At 46.3% G+C, this 18469-nt stretch overlaps 1 protein-coding gene across 4 annotated transcripts in view; it reads right to left on the bottom strand.

The window, feature by feature from the left end:
• The window catches only part of DSG2 (desmoglein 2), a 47521-nt gene that overhangs the window by 18496 nt on the left and 10556 nt on the right, over positions 1–18469 (bottom strand). For 2 of the 4 annotated variants that reach the window (XR_004969781.1, XM_036321047.1), the window contains exons 1-4: positions 17727–17972; positions 4791–4956; positions 3815–3949; positions 44–205 (exon numbers count right to left, since the gene is read on the bottom strand). Coding sequence is in view for 3 of the 4 variants with exons in the window: in XM_036321047.1 (XP_036176940.1) it covers positions 44–205; positions 3815–3949; positions 4791–4910 (417 nt within the window). In the remaining variant the exon portion in view is untranslated. Of the gene's footprint in view, positions 1–43; positions 206–3814; positions 3950–4790; positions 4957–17726; positions 17973–18469 lie in introns of those variants that run through there. The other 2 variants (XM_036321049.1, XM_036321048.1) reach the window with 2 other exon arrangements.

Genomic DNA, 18469 nt, shown 5'->3' with positions numbered 1-18469 from the left:
CAACGAAAAAACTTCAAAGTAATAAATATAAAATTGTTCTTACCAGGAAATATGGCGTTTCTTCTCGATCAAGAATGCTGGTAACGTTCAGTTCTCCCGTGTCTTTATCAAAGACAAACACACCATAAGGTGGCTCTGTGATGCCTTTCCCAGTGTATTTGTATGTAATTTTTATTCTTTTTTCTTCTGCAATATCAGAATGTATCTAGCATGGAAATAACAGGGGAATATTATCTCTAGATAGAGTATTTGGAAAGTTGGGGAAATTTAACAAGATTTTTTCCTTTTCATGTAAATTTTACTCTTAACGACTTATATAATTAAAATTAGTAAGAAGAGTTATTCACTATTGAGCCCCAAAGAATCAATGCATTTTAGGGAAACATAACGAAAGAATGTGTGAATGACTGAGATATTTCAGAAAACCAAACCAAACCAAAATGAAAACCTCAATTGCTCGCACACATACTGGGATGTGACGCCTGGATTACAAATCTGGGTTTTAGAAGGCTTTCTTGAAGCGACCTGTTGCTGGGAAATGGGAAATACTATCTTCCGTTCCTTAGCTGCTCTTCCTCTCCAGGAGCTCGTCATGCACGACGTGTATAGACCGGAAGGTGAAGTGAAACTTAGAAGTGTCTGCGCCAGAAACCAAGCGACACAGGGATGGGACAGAGGGACGGGGTGAGGAGGGAAGAGAATCCTGAGGACCCGACATTGCAAATACCTGTAGGGCGGGGCTTCCAGCAGAGGGAGGGAAGGGCCAATGGTAGGGGCTGGAATGTGGAAGGAGCTTAGATCAGAGAGGGATGGAGCAGAGTGCGAATGGGAGCTTGGATCAGTGAGGGATGTAGCAGAGGGTGGATGGGAGCTTAGATCAGTGAGGGATGTAGCAGAGGGCAGATGGGAGCTTAGATCAGTGAGGGATGTAGCAGAGGGCGGATGGGAGCTTAGATCAGTGACGGATGTAGCAGAGTGCGGATGGGAGCTTAGGATCAGAGAGGGATGTAGCAGAGTGCGGATGGGAGCTTAGATCAGTGAGGGATGTAGCAGAGGGTGGATGGGAGCTTAGATCAGTGAGGGATGTAGCAGAGGGCGGATGGGAGCTTAGATCAGTGAGGGATGTAGCAGAGGGCGGATGGGAGCTTAGATCAGTGAGGGATGTAGCAGAGGGCGGATGGGAGCTTAGATCAGTGAGGGATGGAGCAGAGGGCGGATGGGAGCTTGGATCAGTGAGGGATGTAGCAGAGGGCAGATGGGAGCTTAGATCAGTGAGGGATGTAGCAGAGTGCGGGATGGGAGCTTAGATCAGTGAGGGATGTAGCAGAGGGCGGATGGGAGCTTAGATCAGTGAGGGATGTAGCAGAGGGCGGATGGGAGCTTAGATCAGTGAGGGATGTAGCAGAGGGCGGATGGGAGCTTGGATCAGTGAGGGATGTAGCAGAGGGCAGATGGGAGCTTAGATCAGTGAGGGATGTAGCAGAGGGCGGATGGGAGCTTAGATCAGTGAGGGATGGAGCAGAGGGCGGATGGGAGCGTAGATCAGTGAGGGATGTAGCAGAGGGCGGATGGGAGCTTAGATCAGTGAGGGATGGAGCAGAGTGCGGGATGGGAGCTTAGATCAGTGAGGGATGTAGCAGAGTGCGGATGGGAGCTTAGATCAGTGAGGGATGTAGCAGAGGGCGGATGGGAGCTTAGATCAGTGAGGGATGTAGCAGAGGGCGGATGGGAGCTTAGATCAGTGAGGGATGGAGCAGAGTGCGGATGGGAGCTTAGATCAGTGAGGGATGGAGCAGAGGGCGGATGGGAGCTTAGATCAGTGAGGGATGTAGCAGAGGGCGGATGGGAGCTTAGATCAGTGAGGGATGGAGCAGAGGGCGGATGGGAGCTTAGATCAGTGAGGGATGTAGCAGAGGGTGGATGGGAGCTTGGATCAGTGAGGGATGTAGCAGAGGGCGGATGGGAGCTTAGATCAGTGAGGGATGTAGCAGAGGGCGGATGGGAGCTTGGATCAGTGAGGGATGTAGCAGAGTGGCGGATGGGGCGTTAGGAGCTGAGGTCAGCAAGGAGGTCAAGGCCACTAAATCCCAAGGGAAGCAATTGAAAGGGTCTCAGGAAGCGGGGGAACAGGCTTCGATTTGTCTTTTCAACCCATCACTCTGGCTGCTTTTGGGAGAATGAACTGTGGTGGGGCCGGGGGTTGTCATGGGGGTGGCAAGAGTGAGAGCAGGGACACAGGTCAGAGATGATGCTGACTTGGACTAGGGGGTGGCAGTGGAGACAAGTGGGCAGACCCGGAACATATTTCAGGGGTGAAACTCATAATCTTGCTCCATTTTTAAAAAACTGGATTGAATTATAGTGCCATTTACTGAAATGGGTAGAACTTAGAGCACCTTTAAGGGGAAAAAAAAATCAAGGGCTCAGGTTCGCACATGAGATATAACCATAGAAAAATAGGACACTGAGTGTGAAAGGGAGTTATTAATTGTTGAGCCAGGACAGCGACACTAACGGAGACGGTCTCAAGCTGGATAGATGGTCACCATATCTGTTCGGTATCAGTTTTTCATTTTGAAAACGACTCTTCAAGTATAGGGTGGCAGAACATGCCACTCCCAAATATGCCACCTTGGTATAGGTTTATTTTGACCTGAAGGCAATTGAGAAGAAGTGGATATAAAAAAGCTCTCTGCCCTCCCCCTATTTGTCTAGACCAGGGGTGGGCAAACTTTTTGACTCGAGGGCCACAATGGGTTCTTAAACTGGACCGGAGGGCCGGAACAAAAGCATGGATGGAGTGTTTGTGTGAACTAATATAAATTCAAAGTAAACATCATTACATAAAAGGGTACGGTCTTTTTTTTTTTAGTTTTATTCATTTCAAACGGGCCGGATCCGGCCTGTAGGCCGTAGTTTGCCCACGGCTGGTCTAGACACAGCACATAAATTTATAAAGGTGATCTCTCTCTCCTCTCTATCAAGGACAAAAGTTAATCCTCACCGACAACTTTAGACCCTTTTCAGTATTGAGATGGCACAAGGACTCCACATAACTTTACTAACAAGTCTTTTCTACCATCAGGTTACCAGATATCTGTCTTCCCACCATTTGCTGCCCCTACAAATTCAAGGTCCTTTTCCTTTGCCTTGTCACTTCTCTAAGAATTGTTCCTTTCCTAAGATGCCCGAATTCTAACCAAACCTTTGAGTTACTCATCTCTGGATACTCCCCGTGTGACATGCATAATATACACGTTAATAAACTGGTTTACTTTTCTCCTGTTAGTTTTTCCTTTGTCAGTCCAACAGATTCCCCGGGAGAGAACCTAGGAGGGTAGCAGGAAAAAGAAATTTTCCTCCCCAGCATATACTTCTTTTGATTATTGTAACATTTACCCAGAGATTCAATTGGTGCTAGATCCCTTAACTCTTAATTTAATCAAAGCCCCAAATCATATATATGTCTTCACCAGTGATGGTGCCTCTTCCAGAATGGGAAAGAGGAAGTTGTTGTTGTTGTTTTTTAAATTAAATTTATTGGGTGACATGATCATATAGGCTTGAGGTGTGGGTTTCTATTTTTTTAAGTTAAATTTGTTGGGTGACACTGGTCAATATAAGAAAGAAGATCTTAAAACTAGAGGTCCCTGCTAAAAATTAAGCTTTGCTAATTTTCAAATACATCTGCAATATTAAAAACCTAATTAAGTACATTATAGAATTTTCATTAACTTTGAAAGTGGACATACAAGTCTTCTTCCACCACATTGTGGTAATATGCATGCATTTTCTGTTCCTCTTTAGAAAGTACCTTGGCGATCGGATTCTTTTTGGACAGATCCTCTCCTTCCCGCAGACTCACGGGGGCGGTGATCCAGGCTCGCTTCTGCCGCACTAAGTGAGTATGTTTAGGAAGCGGCTCATTTTCATTTCTGGTGTGTAAGGTCTACAACAACAAAACATTGCCAGAAAGTGATTAAGTACCTACGACATCAGGATGGTATCATGGAATTTACTAGAACTTTTAAGAAAGCTGTGTACATTTCAAGGTATAAATTTCATATTTATTAACAGACTTCCTTTTCATAGAGGAAATGTGTTTATACTCTAGCAAATTCTACAGGAGTTCAACAGATTGTCTCCAAACCAGTATAGCACCTGGGGTTTCATCTTTATCAGGAAGAAAAGATTTCCAAGAGTGAAGAGTTCAAAAGGTTAAAGAGTAATTTAGTGACCTTACAAATAAGCAAATTAAAATTAACATGAATTTTTTTTCTTACTAATGGAAAATGAAGTTTAGTTTTTCTGTGGTAGCTTATATTTTATAAATAAATTGCTAAATGTTTTAAGACTAAATCTTAGTAACCTATTGATCTCAATTTGACTAAGAGTAGTGAAAGTGTCAGTTAATGAATTTATTGTTTTCATGATGGGGTCAAGGTTTAAATTGCCCATATTTTGTTTTTAGAACCTTTCCGTGGAAAGTGATTGTATAAATTTTCAATTGTTCTTTAACAGAGAATACAGGTTTTATCCAAGGAAAATTTCAATGCAGCTGACCTAGTGTCTTAAGATCAGACATGATTATTCTACTAGGTTTCTCATTTTCCTAATTTTGTAGTTCTATATAATAGGCATTTTATTTAGAAATATTTACACTGCTTATCTCTAGGTCATTAATTTTTTCTTTGCTTTTAGTTGAAAAATTCAACTATAACTTAAAAAATTAAATAATACTAAGGTTTATAATGTAAAAGTATAAAATTTCCCTCTACATTTTCACTCACACTTCGAGTAGTCACTGTTAACAACTGGATGAATGAGTATCTTCTATGGTCTTTTCGTATGACCGTAGAGTTGCACATGTATAAAGGTCTTTTCCTATAAAAATGCAATGCACTATGCATGGTTCCTTACCTCTAAATGGAGTGCACTCCCAAAGTTAAAGCAGATCTGAAAAATAAAATTATTTATTTATTATTTAATACAATTTATTTCTCCAGTTTAAATATTTTTTAAATGAATAACTAGGATATTACAGACATTAACGAGAAGAAAATAGGTTTAACACCACCACTATTCTCCTTTGTCAAAAGGAAACAAAATTTATTTTCTCCCCTTTGCCTCCCTGCCATGTCCAGGGCTAGAGAGAGGAATTGACACTCTTTTTGGTCCACAATGTCTTCTCAGAAACTCAGAACACAACGAATATCTGAAAACCAACCCCAAACTCTCCTGTGATTTTCATCTCTTGTTCTTGGGGAACCCACTTACCTTTCCTCAAGGCCTTTAGTGTGCAAAGCCGCCCAGCATTCCAACTCCCGCCATCCCCAATGGGCCATACACACGGCTGCCCACATCCAGCCTTCATGCCTCACCTTCCTGGGTCCCACCGACTCTTTTCTCTGGTTCTTATCCAGCACTGTCACATTTGGAACTTCATCATTACACAGAACTACACGCAGCATGTTTACCCTAACATCTGGACAACACCTCCTATCCTGCCTTTTGATGTTTGCTTCACTTTTCTCCTGGCTTAATCCAAACCAGCACTTTCTTTCTTTTTTTAAAAAAATATATTTTATTGATTTTTTTACAGAGAGGAAGGGGGAGGGATAGAGAGTTAGAAACATTGATCAGCTGTCTTCTGCACAACCCCACTGGGGATGTGCCCGCAACCAAGGTACATGCCCTTGACTGGAATCGAACCTGGGACCCTTCAGTCCACAGGCCGATGCTCTATCCACTGAGCCAAACCGGTCAGGGCCAAACCAGCACTTTCTAATGTGGTCGCCACATGTGGCTATTTACACTTGAACTTAAATTATTTGTAATTAATAATTCACTTGCTCAACAGCCATGTGAGGTAAGTGGCTTGAGACATCGCAGACACCCATCACTGCCGACAACTCGATTGGACGACGCTGGTAGATTCCTACCCGCCATCCCAGACACGCTGTCTGTGATGCAGCCAGCCCTTCTTCCTTTGATCTGCTAATGTTCCTGCCTCACTTTCCCCCCAACTCTGTGAGCCCAACTGTTACTCTCTTGGATCCTGACCCTGTACTGACAACAGTGCTTGGTTGGATCCGTCACACACCCATGCTCTCTAACACCTGCTCCTTCCACAGGGCTGGTGTTAGTTTCCAGGGCGACCGTATATTTTTGTTTTCCTCCGGAGTCTAGATGACACCGTGGTGCCCTCTGTTAGCAGCCCTTTCATTCTCAAAAGTTTGCTCATTCAGACCACAAAGTACACAGCCTCTTATCTTTGTGTCTCTTACTGTATCCCCATCATGCATAGGATTCCAAACCTCATGACCTCATCTAAACCCAGTCACTTCCCAAAGGCCCCACCTCCAAAAGCCATCGCTGGGAGGTAAGGCTTCTTCCTAGGAATTTGGGGGGGGAACACATTCATTCCTTAACTATGTATGAGAGAATTCTAGCCAATGAGATATCAGGAGAGTCTGGAAAAATGTCCCTCACTGATGAGAAGAGAAGCACACTGCCAACCTCTCTCCTCACCTGCCCTGGAGATGGGTGAGTGAGGATGAGACTTGGAATGGCTACAGCCAGCTGTGACCACGAGGAGAAAGCTAATGCAATGGCAGAGAAGCCAAACTGAACCTGTGGCATCTCGGAGTCACAGAACTGGTCAAATTTGGAGCCGCCCCATCTCTGACCCACTTTTTAAATATTCTTTTTATTTTAATTTTTTAAAATATGTTTTTATTGATTTCAGAGAGGAAGGGAGAAGGAAAGAGAGAGAGAAACATCAATGATGAGAGAGTATCATGGATCGGCTGCCTCCTGCACGCCCCCGACTGGGGATTGAGCCCGTAACCTGGGCATGTGCCCTAACTGGGAATCAAACCGTGACCTCCTGGTTCATGGGTTGATGCTCAACCTCTGAGCAACACTGGCTGGGCTATTTAAGCCACTGTTAGTTGTGTTTTGTTACTTATATCTGAAAGCAACCCACCTCACAAGCCCACTTGGCATAGTTATTACACTAATTAAAAGAAATAATACACAAGTATCTTTATTGCAAATGACTGGCACGTAGCAGGCACTCAGTCAATAGAATTATGATGCTATTTCCTCTATTCCAAGACCTGCATTTTCCTCACCTTAAAATTTCTGAAATTTGGATTCAGTCATTCAGGCCTTCAATTTCCTACAATACGCTAAGTAATATAATGTTCTTAGATGTTGGGGAGAGAGACAAAAATAGATTGTGATGAGAGCTGTAAAGAAAGTTAAAGCGGGGGCAGGGGGTAGGCAGTAATGCAGGACTGAGAGGCGGCTCCTGGAAGAGGAGCGAGAGGGGCGCCAGGCAGTGCCCTGCGGGGACTAGCCAGGCCGTGGAGTGGGACTGATGGCAGCGCCATCGAGGTGGGAGCTGCTGGAGGAGAGTGAGTCGGGGGATGATGGCTGGGCTTTGGGGTGCTGGTGATCTTGTTTCTTAATCCTTCGTAGGCCGTAAGCGTCTATAGATGCAAGTGGCGGGCCTCTGAATTAAATTCAAAATATCGTGGCCTGTAGGGATGGTTTCCTGTTTGGACGTGTGGCAGTTAACCCGCTAATCTAGTCGCTGGTTATGTGGTGTGTGCAGTTTGAGAAAGTCCAGTAATTCAATACCCTTGTAATATGTGCACTTTTCTGTATGTTACACTAACAAGCTACAAAGATTTGTGTGCGTCTTGAAGCTCAGGGGGTCTGGGAATCGACATGATAGTTCTGCTATTGGCTTTTTACAGCACCTGTTGCAACAGCTTGTTTTCAGACCTTAACAAGGCAGATGGACTGAAATATCCGCTCGGCACTCATTGCACAGAACCGAGGGAATCGTATAACATTCTGCCAGCTGTTTATGCCAGCGGTCGCCAGCTGGGAGCCCGTGAGGTCCGAAAGGTTGGCGACCGCTGGTTTATTGGATTGAAAACAATTAAGATCTTAACTACTCTTTTCTAAAGTGCATATGTAATCTGTAACTCTTTTCTCACAAGAAACTTAATGATGGAAAAATATCCTGAGCATCATACCTTTAAGACTGAAGAGGAGCCCTAAGCGATTTAGCTCAATGGATAGAGTGTTGGCCTGAGGACCCAAGGGTCCTGGGTTCGATTCCGGTCGAGGGCATGTACCTTGGTTGCAGGCTCCGCCCTGGTCCGGGCCCTGGTCAGGGCTTGTGCAGGAGGCAACCAATGGATGTGTGTCTCTCACATTGATGTTTCTCTCTGTCTTTCCCTCTCTCTTCCACTCTCCCTAAAAGTAAATAAATGGAAAAATATCCTCCGGTGAGGATTAACAAAAATAAAAAACAACCAACCAAACAAAAAGACTGAAGAGGAAAAGTAATCTTCTGGTCTCTGTGTCCAAAGACTGGAAGATGGACCAGGTATATCCTTAAAAACGTTCCCAATTTACTGAAGTTTAAGAACAACTTCTATCCTTGAATCCTACACATCTTGTAAAAACTGGTTTTCCTGGTAACTGGCAAGGAAATAATTTGGTTTTGGCAGAGGCACCAGGGAAGGTCAAGCACCATTGCCAGAATACCACCAAGCAATGCGCTCTTTGTTCTCAAGGTCGGCACCTCTCCACGTACTTCCTGCTCGGAAGGCACCTGGCCGAGTTTAACACGCAGGACCCAGGAGCTCAGGAGGCTGCAGTTCCCCCTGCAGGGCCCACAGATGCCCGGGGAGGTCGTCCATAAAACTTCTTATTTTATGGCTGAACATCACAGCTCACTTAGAAAATTGCAACTTAAAAATCCACCTGATAAATGGCCCACTCCAAAGTAGAATTCATACAGCAGCCACATTCAGTGGCTTTAAATTGCAAGTACATTTTTGTTTTCACAGCTGCCACTTTAGGAAAGACTCAGCCAAGAAAAGCAATATTTTGAACTTCAAGGGTTGAACCCTGAATTTGAACTGTAGACAGCAAAACCATGTCCTTTAAGTCTCACTGCAATAAATTATATGATTTATCACAATCTTTCGCCTGCTCTTCCGATGTCTGGGCTAATCTTAATGTAACAGATATGACTGTGGGTGACTCATACCTCTTTTAGAATCAAAGAAAATATTTTCTTTGGTAGCATTTATTGGCTGAATGAATTTTAAAATAGGGATTTAGCAATGCTGTGATACAGATGAGTTGTTAGATTGTGCACATTCTAACTTCAAGCTGAGTTTTGTGCAAGCATGGATAGCTAGCTCCTCTTTTGTCCTTGGTATAAGGAACAAAGACAAATAAACCCAAGGCCCAGTTTAAGAAACAGAGCTTCAGATTGTCCTTTTCACCATTAGATGGCGCTGGTCTACCAAGAAGGCAAACTCCAGGAGCTACCAGACAGTGGCCAACAGTGGACTCCCAGGTCCTCAGTGGAAACAGGCATTTTCCATTGGCCTCCCTCAAGTAAGTGGGTGGCCAAGCTGAAGATGGAGAAGGTCACTGGCCTTTTGAAAGTTGTATGAACACTTTGCAGGACAAATCTTAGTTTACATTTCTTCTCTCTTTTCCTTTCTAGCACGCTAACTTGTAATGAAACTAAACCAACAATCTAGACCCAGAAGGTCAGGCCTTACTGATGACAAACCACAGACAACTGCTGTAAACCGAGGTCACAGTGATGCCTTGTGGGGGGAGGAGGGGGTCAAGAGGCATGGTGTTGGGGGACCTGGTCTCTATCCGGCTTGGCCCATTAATAACATTCACTAAGTCCAGTAACTGGTATGCTGTGGGTGCTCACAAAACGTCAAGCCCTCTTCCCTGTACCCCTGTTCCTTCACTTAAGCTCCCTGCCCAGGAGCCAAGTTCACCGGTTCCCTGACTGTAAGCTCCCTGCCCAGGAGCCAAGTTCACCGGTTCCCTGACTGTAAGCTCCCTGCCCAGGAGCCAAGTTCACCGGTTCCCTGACTGTAAGCTCCCTGCCCAGGAGCCAAGTTCCCGAGCACCCAGAAGACTGGCACGTGGAGAAAGCACAGTAGCAGCTGATGAATGTATTAACATCAAACAAACGCTCATCACCCAGCCTACCCAGGCGTTACGTATTTCTTGTAAACAAATGAAATTCAGATGATGATTCCAGCTTTTCTAAACATACATACTTTAGCTCTTACATTTTTTTTTAAGATATTTTATTGATTTTTTTTTTTTTTTTTTACAGAGAGGCAGGGAGAGAGATAGAGAGTTAGAAACATCGATGAGAGAGAAACATCGATCAGCTGCCGCCTGCACACTCCCTACTGGGGATGTGCCCACAACCAGGGTACACGCCCCTGACCAGACTCGAACCTAGGACCCTTGAGTCCGCAGGCCGACGCTCTATCCACTGAGCCAAACCGGCTAGGGCAGCTCTTACATTTTTAAAGAATACATCTGTGCCCAAGGCACTTAGCTAGTTTAGCTATGACAGGTGGGCCCTGCACTGGAGCCGCTGAGATGAGTCGGAGAACAAGTGCACCTACATTACTCTAAGATGAGGAGGAAACACTTGATTGTGTGAATGACAGCTGCCAAGACAGTTCTGTGGACCTTGGAAAGGTCCGGGGAAGTGAGGAGAGGGTTAGGGCAGGGCCAGAACTTGGCCTTGGAGAGCAGGATCTGTGGCTGTGCCCAAGGGAGGCTGCCACGCAGGGAGGCGGAGGGGAGGGATGGGCATCGGAGGCAGCCTGCGTGGGGACTTGGAGACTCAGGGCAGAACAGGAAGTCGTGTGGTTTGGCTCCTAGACCAGGTGATGGTAGCAAGTAGAAAATAAAGACAAACGGTTGGGCTAGGGATCTTCACTGACTGTATGGAGTGGGGAGCCATTGGCAGCTTCTGGTAGGGAATACTAGACCTTCAACACTAGAGCTGCAGAAAGATTTCTGGCAGAGCTGGCTCAGGTGGAAGGCAGAGGACAGTAATAAGCCAGAGCTGTAACGAGGCTGGCGATAGAGGACTGGCACCAGAATGGGTGGGCGGGCGGAGGCAAAGCTTTATGGGGCCCAACCCAGTCCTTGGCAATGCCCTGTGTGTAGAAGACAGAAGGGGTCAGAGGGCACACAGTGCTAAGTCTGATGGCTAGAAGGATGTCATTCTCAGAGCTCAGATGGTAAAAATGTTAAGCTTAGGCCCTGGGGAAACCCTCTGAGTAGGGAGGAGAGGCACTAGACCAGTGGTTCTCAACCTTCTGGCCCTTTAAATATAGTTCCTCATGTTGTGACCCAACCATAAAATTATTTCCGTGGCTACTTCATAACTGTCATGTTGCTACTGTTATGAGTTGTAATGTAAACATCTGATATGCAGGATGTATTTCCATTGTTACAAATTGAACATAAAGCATAGTGATTAATCACAAAAACAATATGTAATTATATATCTGTTTTCCGATGGTCTTAGGCGACCCCTGTGAAAGGGTCGTTTGACCCCCAAAGAGGTCGCGACCCACAAGTTGTCGACCCACAGATTGAGAACCACTGCACTAGACAACCCAGAATAGGGAATATGGCCCAAAGTGGGCAAGGGCGACACCTCTCAGCCACTGTTGCCACCCTGCTCCCACGCGTGTCTGGTATGTCTTCTCATGATGTGTGTACAGCATATCCCCCTCCTGTGCTTTACTTTCTTGTGGGTTTTACGCATTTTAGCATCAGCCAATGGTATAAATCCTGTCCCAGCTTCCTTCATCCTTATCGCCAAGCTTTGCGTATGATAAAAATCTCAATACATTAAAAAATAATTTGAAATAGACAGCAATAGTCCAATGTTATATGTGGTATACATCTGATACTTTAAGGAAAACTCAACTGAGAAAACAATCTTTCATTATGTGTGAACTCTATGTTTGAAAGTGTTATCAGCCATTACATTTTGTGGTACATTGAAAGACAGGAAAAAAAAAAAAAGCTGTGATTAAGAAATGCTCAAATTGATTTAAAGCTCATTTATGATTTCAATTGAGGTTTCTGATTTTTACTACAATTTGATAGTTTTAAAAATACCAATCCCTATTTAATGAGTAATTTCTTTCCATATCAATATTTGCATGCTTCATTCATGAATAAACTATTTTGCAAACTTTAGACTGATAATTGCCATTCTTAGACCTGTCTGATAATTAGATTAATGGGAAGTTTCTATCAGTACGTAATTCTGGATCTCAGCTTTGAGGATTTCAATTTAGCTCATCAGATATTTCTAATGATCAGGGAGAATTCAGATTGAATGAAGACTGTGTCTTTTTGTAAAGTCCTTTCTCGAAGTTTCTGTTGAGCTGCCATTTCCCTATTACTAATTTTTAGAAACAAAACCAAATGTGAAATTATGAGTTTCTAAAGTTTCTGGATAGAACTGATTATTCTTAGAGGCTTCAATACCATCTGAGTTATACTTGAATTTATCCTAAAATCTGTTATCCAGTTGCATATTAGAATACTGTATAACCGATGTTATTGATATTATATAAGTTACATTGTGTTTCCCAAAGAAGGTAAGTTGAAGTCCTAACCCCTAGCATCTTAGAATGTGACCTGATTAGGAATCAGGGTCTTTGGAGATTTAACCAACTTGAGGTCATCAGTGTGAGCCCAACATGATCACTGTCTTTAAAAAGGGGACAGTTGGATACGGACTCAGACATGCACAGAAGCAGGGAATATGCAGAGACATAGGAAGGATGCTGTGTGAAGACAGAGGCCTGAAGTGATGCATCCACAAGGCAAGGAACACCGAGAACCCTGGAAAACCGCCCAACACGAGGAAGAGGCAAAGGAGGAACCTGCGGTATCTACCAGAGGGAGTGTGGCCCTGCCAACACCTTGATCTCAGACTGCTGGCATCTAGAACTATAGCACAAGGCACTTCTGCTGTGCGGGGCCACCCACTTTTTAGTACTTTGTTACAGCAGCCCTAGCAAACTAGCAGCAGTACATACACCTGTTCACAGTACAACTGGCTATCATCGAATCCTTAAAATGTAGTTTGATTTTAAAGGCAAAATTCAGGCAACAATCAGAAAATCTCTTCCTTGAGTGCCCAGTTGGGCAAAGCCTATGGATCCTTTGTCAGAATAAAGTTTTTAAATCGAATAACAGATTAACTCAATTATATCAAAATAATTATCAGAATTTTGAAAAACCCACCATATTTGTGATGCAGTAATATATTTCATTACCAATGCATTAAATAATGTCTAGTAGAAAGTTTATTAGTGATGAGAATAAATGGCATTTTGAGATAACTACAGTATGATGTCAACATTTTTGTGACTTCTCAGGTACTGTTAATGCTATTGCAATGTCTTTCCTACATTCATAATTTAAAGAAAGGCTCAATTTCAGTTAGCAGTTAATGAAAATAGGTATGTAACTTATTCCCAGCCATGTCTAAGGACCCTCTGAATTTTACCAAGGACAGGAGTAGGTAGATCCTAGGTAAAGAACTCTTGAGAAGAAAAGATTCTCTGCTTTTATTCACAAATTCTCTCATTTTTTTCATTTAGGTGGAATTGGCCTAAAGCATTGTGATAACTATGTGGGTATCACCCAACATCTCTTTCTGGTGTGTCTTTCTTTTTCTTTAAATATTTTATTTTATTTTTAAAAATATTTTTTATTGATTTCAGAGAGGAAGGGAGAGGGAGAAAGAGATAGAAACATCGATGATGAGAGAAACATTGACTGGCTGCCTCCTGCGCGCCCCCTACTGGGGACCGAGCCTGCAACCCGGGCCTGTGCTCTGACCAGGATTAAACCTGGGACCATTCAGTCTACAGGATGATGCTCTATCCATTGAACCAAATTGGCTAAGGCTGGTGTGACTTCTGAACTGCAGAGGAAAGCCAAAGCTCACATATCACAGACTCCCTTGCAGCTAAGGTTCTGAATGTGATTACTTAGATTCAGCCACTCAGTACTTACAGGAGGTGGGAGAGAAGGAAGTGAAGCTGGCAAGCATGGATGTGGATGTGTTTGGGTTTTTGCAGCAGCCTTAGTGCCCACCGCTAGATTCCTGGGTGCCAAGAGGCAGAGGACAGGTACATTTAGTTGGTGTGGATCCTAGTAGTTGTCACATGGTTCTGTGAGCTGCAGCAATAGCATCCTAATCATGGAAGCTTCCAGACTGCCAGAACGGCAGTGTTTCCTGTTCACAGGAGAGGCGGCCCCTCTCTGTGTGGCTTTGAAGTCTTTACTGATAACACAAACTGTGGTCTGTTTCCTCAATCTTTCCTACACTTATGTAATCAACTTACTGTCCTGGAATAAACCTCTTCTTGCCTTAACTAGCTAGACTAGAGTGACTTCTGTTATCTGCAACTGAACTCTGACCCATACAGACTATAATTTCTATTCTCTCCTATGAAAAAAATCCTGTTTCCTTAAGAACTACTTCTGTCTGATGAGCTGCTTTCCATTCTTTACCAAAGACTACCCAGATGGCCCCTGGCTTGCAATGTCGACTTAATGATGGTGCAAATGTGGTAAGCATTCAGGAGAAACCATACGTCACATTCTGAATTTGGATCTTTTCCAGGCGAGCAATACCTGATAGATACTCCTTTGTGATGCTGGGCGGCAACCGTGAGCTGCATCGCCCCGCCAGCCACAGGATCACAAAGGTCACCAACTGACACTCTGCAGTCATGCACCCCGTAACGATGTTTAGGTCAACAATGGGCCACACATATGTGGTGGTGGTTTCAGTGGATTATAAGCAAAAGTCTGTTTGTGATGTTGAAAGGACAGGCTGGAACTGACTTCTGTGTTGAATTCCCTGTGAGCTCTGGGTGTTTAAGCAGAAGAGGCGGCTCAGCCTGCCGTCTACCTGTGATGTGCACACACTCACTTCTCTCCCCTCCACCTCCCTTTCTCCTCTTTCCTTCCAGTCTGTTCCTCCCTCTCTCTCCTCCCCTCTCCCTTTTATGATTTCTCATCTCAGGCTTAGTCTCTGGGTCTCTGCCCTCCCTTCCGTCCCTCCTCCCTCCTCATGTCTATTTCCTCGCCAAAAGCCTCTTCCTTCGCGGCCCTCCTCCGACCCCCAAAGCACACATAGACATTGTTTTTCGCGCTGTGTTTTTATTGTATCCCTTTAAAAAGACAGTGCAAAAAGTAATGTGGATGTGCCTTTCCTATGTTTACATAGACAGATGCTGTGGGATTACAGCTGCTACCGTACTCAGCACAGTGACATGCTGTACAGGTTAGTAGTCTTGGAGCAACCGGCTATCCCGGTGATTTCCCACCCTTTTCAGCTCATGGCACATAAGCTAATTACTGAAATTCTGCAGCACTTCAAAATAAATAGTTTTTCGATTTGACACGCAAAAAAGTATAATTTGATTCATTCATACCTGACGGCTATTGTTGCGTTGGCTGTTGCCATTTTTTTTTTCACTTGACAATCTAAGGGAAAAGAGGCCAGTGCCCATGACTCAATAGTCAGGTAGTGCATGTTTTAAACATCCTGGTGGCTCAGCAGTGCACCTCTAGCGGCACCCCACACCAGTGGACAATTGCTGGGCCCTTACCAGAGAGCCCAGGAGTGCAGTCGGCCCTCCGTGCAGGCTTGTGGACGTGTGTCTCTGAGGTTTGTGCAGTGACGATATTGCCTAACAACACATTTCTCGGAGCGTACCCCCGGCGGTAAGTGCAGCATGACTGTGTCAGCAGTGTTTTAGACACCGTGTTCTGTGGTGGTGTATCCCATAATGTCTATGAAATGCCTCGCTCTGTCTCATTCTGGTGAGAAGAAGGAACTGGAGATGAAACTCAAGATAACTGCCCAACTGGACGCTAATGAGGGTGTGCTGAGCGCATGGAAGGCAGGCGAGGCTAACCTGGGACGTGCAGGAGGTTAGGTGGAGTAAGTGCATTTCCGACCTACGAGACTAAACATACGAGGAGGTTATCGGGACGGAGCCGCACCAGGAGCCGAGGAGCATTTTCCTGTCCTTCCAACTTGAGGAACATCGGGGGGAAGGCTGAACTGCCCACTTTGACCAAAAATGGACATTCACATTCATATCACAAAATGTTCTGTAGAAATACGAAGGCCTGCCGGAATTCTGCCCGCTCCAGTCAGTTACAATCACTTTCAGAGGAACAGTGATTGCCAAATTAAAGTAAAAAATGCTAAATTGCCAACGTAAAAAATATGCTTAAATTATTTATTTCTCTGTCGCTGTTTGAACTGGCCTGCTTGTCACACCACGGGGGATAAAGGTGGCTTCTTTTCCTACATGAAAGGAATTGAATAGGAACTCTCAAAGGGTGCCAGGCGCTACGTTGCTAAGGATTCGTTCTGCTCTGCCCAGAAGTATCACCACGAGGGAATTACTTGCTCTGTTCTTCCGGGGGTCAAAACCAACCCTCTAAATTATGTCTTAGAAAAGCTTTATTAACAACATGAACTTGAGCTGAAAATTAATTCAATGACTTGGGCAAAACAAGATGGATAAGTAGGACATGAAGGTACTCTGGTGCAGCCAGCTCCGGGTCCTAGTTGCCATGCTGCTGTGAGCTGACTGGAGGCCCTCTTCTCTCTGTATATACTTCCTGTTGGGTTATATGTCTAGCTACATTATCACTACATGAAAACCCATTTAGTAAAGTCCTACAAACCAGACACATTTCTAAATTATGTGCAAGTCCATTAACAAAGAGAAACGAATACAGTTTAAAACCCAATTGGCGCATTGAAACCAAGCATAAGACACGCAGACGTAGCATTGAACACCGTTTTCCAACGGCTGAAACCCTTTCTTTTAAACATTAAGCCCTGGCCGGTTTGGCCCAGTGGATGGAGCATGGGTAGAGGATCCCGGATTCCATTCCAGTCAAGGGAACATACCTTGGTTGCAGGCTCATCCCTGGGGGAGGGGGGGAGGGGGTAGAAGGGGAAGGTAGGCGGAAGGGGAGGCAATCAATCCATGTGTCTCTTCTCCCTCATTGATGTTTCCTTCCCTTCCTCTCTAAAAATCAATGGGAAACTATCCTCGGGGGAGGACTAACAACAGAAAGATTACGCTCAGAAAACCCCATTTGGCTATGGCTCGACACTGGATTTTCTGTAACCCTTTAAAATGACCCAAATCTCAGCACTATTGTATGATTTTTCATACTAGGAAATGGTTTGAAAACACCAACTTTGCGACCTTAAGTTTGATAAGTTAAAACTAACCTTGTGTGGGTGGTTTTGAAAGTGGTTATACAAGTAATCAACAAAAGCTCGGTAAGAAACGTTTCTGAAGTGCGTTTGGCCTGGCTGTCGCTGCCGTCTAAGAATCCCGCTGTCCCGGTGTCCCGGCCTCCGCCCGGCCGCGCCCAGGGCGCCTGGGGGTCGGGAACTGGAGCGGAGCCGGCGGGGCGGGCGCCTCCCTCTGCCTCCGGTCCCGCCGGAGACAGAACAAAGCGCAGCTCCCCCGGCAGGTGCGCCCGCTCCCGGCCCTCTGCACCCCCAGATGGCAGCACCGAAGGGCGTGGGGCTGGGGCCCGCCCAGCACCCAGCGGCGGGCGGGTTGCAGCGCGTGTTCCGCGGCCCCAGGGCCCGAGCGCGCCGCCGCCTGCCCGGCCTTCCCCCGCTCCCGGCGCCCACAGGGAGCACCCGGCGGGCGGGGCGGCTCGGGCAGCGGGCGGGTCGGGGCCCAGCCCGCGCCCTCGGGTGCCCAGGCCTGCCCGGTGCCCTCGGGTACCCAGGCGTGCCCGCGCCCTGCCGTTGGCGCACTTACCAGGAGGAGCAGCAGGGCGCCCTCCGCGCGCAGCGCCATCGCCGGTCCCCTCCGCGCCCTCGCCTCGGGCCGCTGGTCCCGCTCCTCCGGTTCGGCACTGGCTCCTCCTCGTCCCGCCCGGTCGGTGAGCGGGTGGTCGGAGCTCCCCGCCCCGTGGGAGTTCCCGCAGGAGGGACGGGCGGTGACGCCGGCCTGTCGCTCGCGCACCTGGGGCCCGGACGTCCCCGGTTGGGGACTTTGGGCGGCAGGCCCCGCCCCGCTGTCCTCTCCTTCCCACCCTCCTCCCAGAGCGCTGGACGCAGGGCCACCGCAGGGCTGGGCCACCCGCAGACCCGCCTTGTCCAGGGAGGACCCGCGCGTCCTGCGTCCTGCGAGGCCGCTCTGTGCGTGTGCGTGGGGCCCGAGCTCAGGAGGCAGGAGGTGGCAGGAAGGAAGGGGAACGCCGGTGGGAACCCGGGTCCTCACTGCCCACGAGAGCGAGGCGCCCACCTGGGGAGCCCCGGCCCTGGAGCAGGACTTCAGGCGCCGGCCTCCGCCAAGGCCCGGTGGTAGGTTTGCGTCTTACCTGGCTCGGGGAGAAACAGTTTTTAGAAGAATCGCACGTGGTCTAAAGGGACAGTCCTGGGACCCCTGGTGAACTAGATTCCATCAGGAGAGAGCTCTAGAGGTGATAAGGGAAAGGTACACTTTCCCACGTGGTTTACAAAATCCCTTACACAAAGCCTAACTAGAGGTCCGAATCC

The sequence above is a fragment of the Myotis myotis genome, unplaced genomic scaffold, assembly GCF_014108235.1.
Source record: "Myotis myotis isolate mMyoMyo1 unplaced genomic scaffold, mMyoMyo1.p scaffold_m19_p_9, whole genome shotgun sequence".
Classification (NCBI taxonomy): domain Eukaryota; kingdom Metazoa; phylum Chordata; class Mammalia; order Chiroptera; family Vespertilionidae; genus Myotis; species Myotis myotis.
This window is presented reverse-complemented; position numbering and strand designations above follow the sequence as displayed.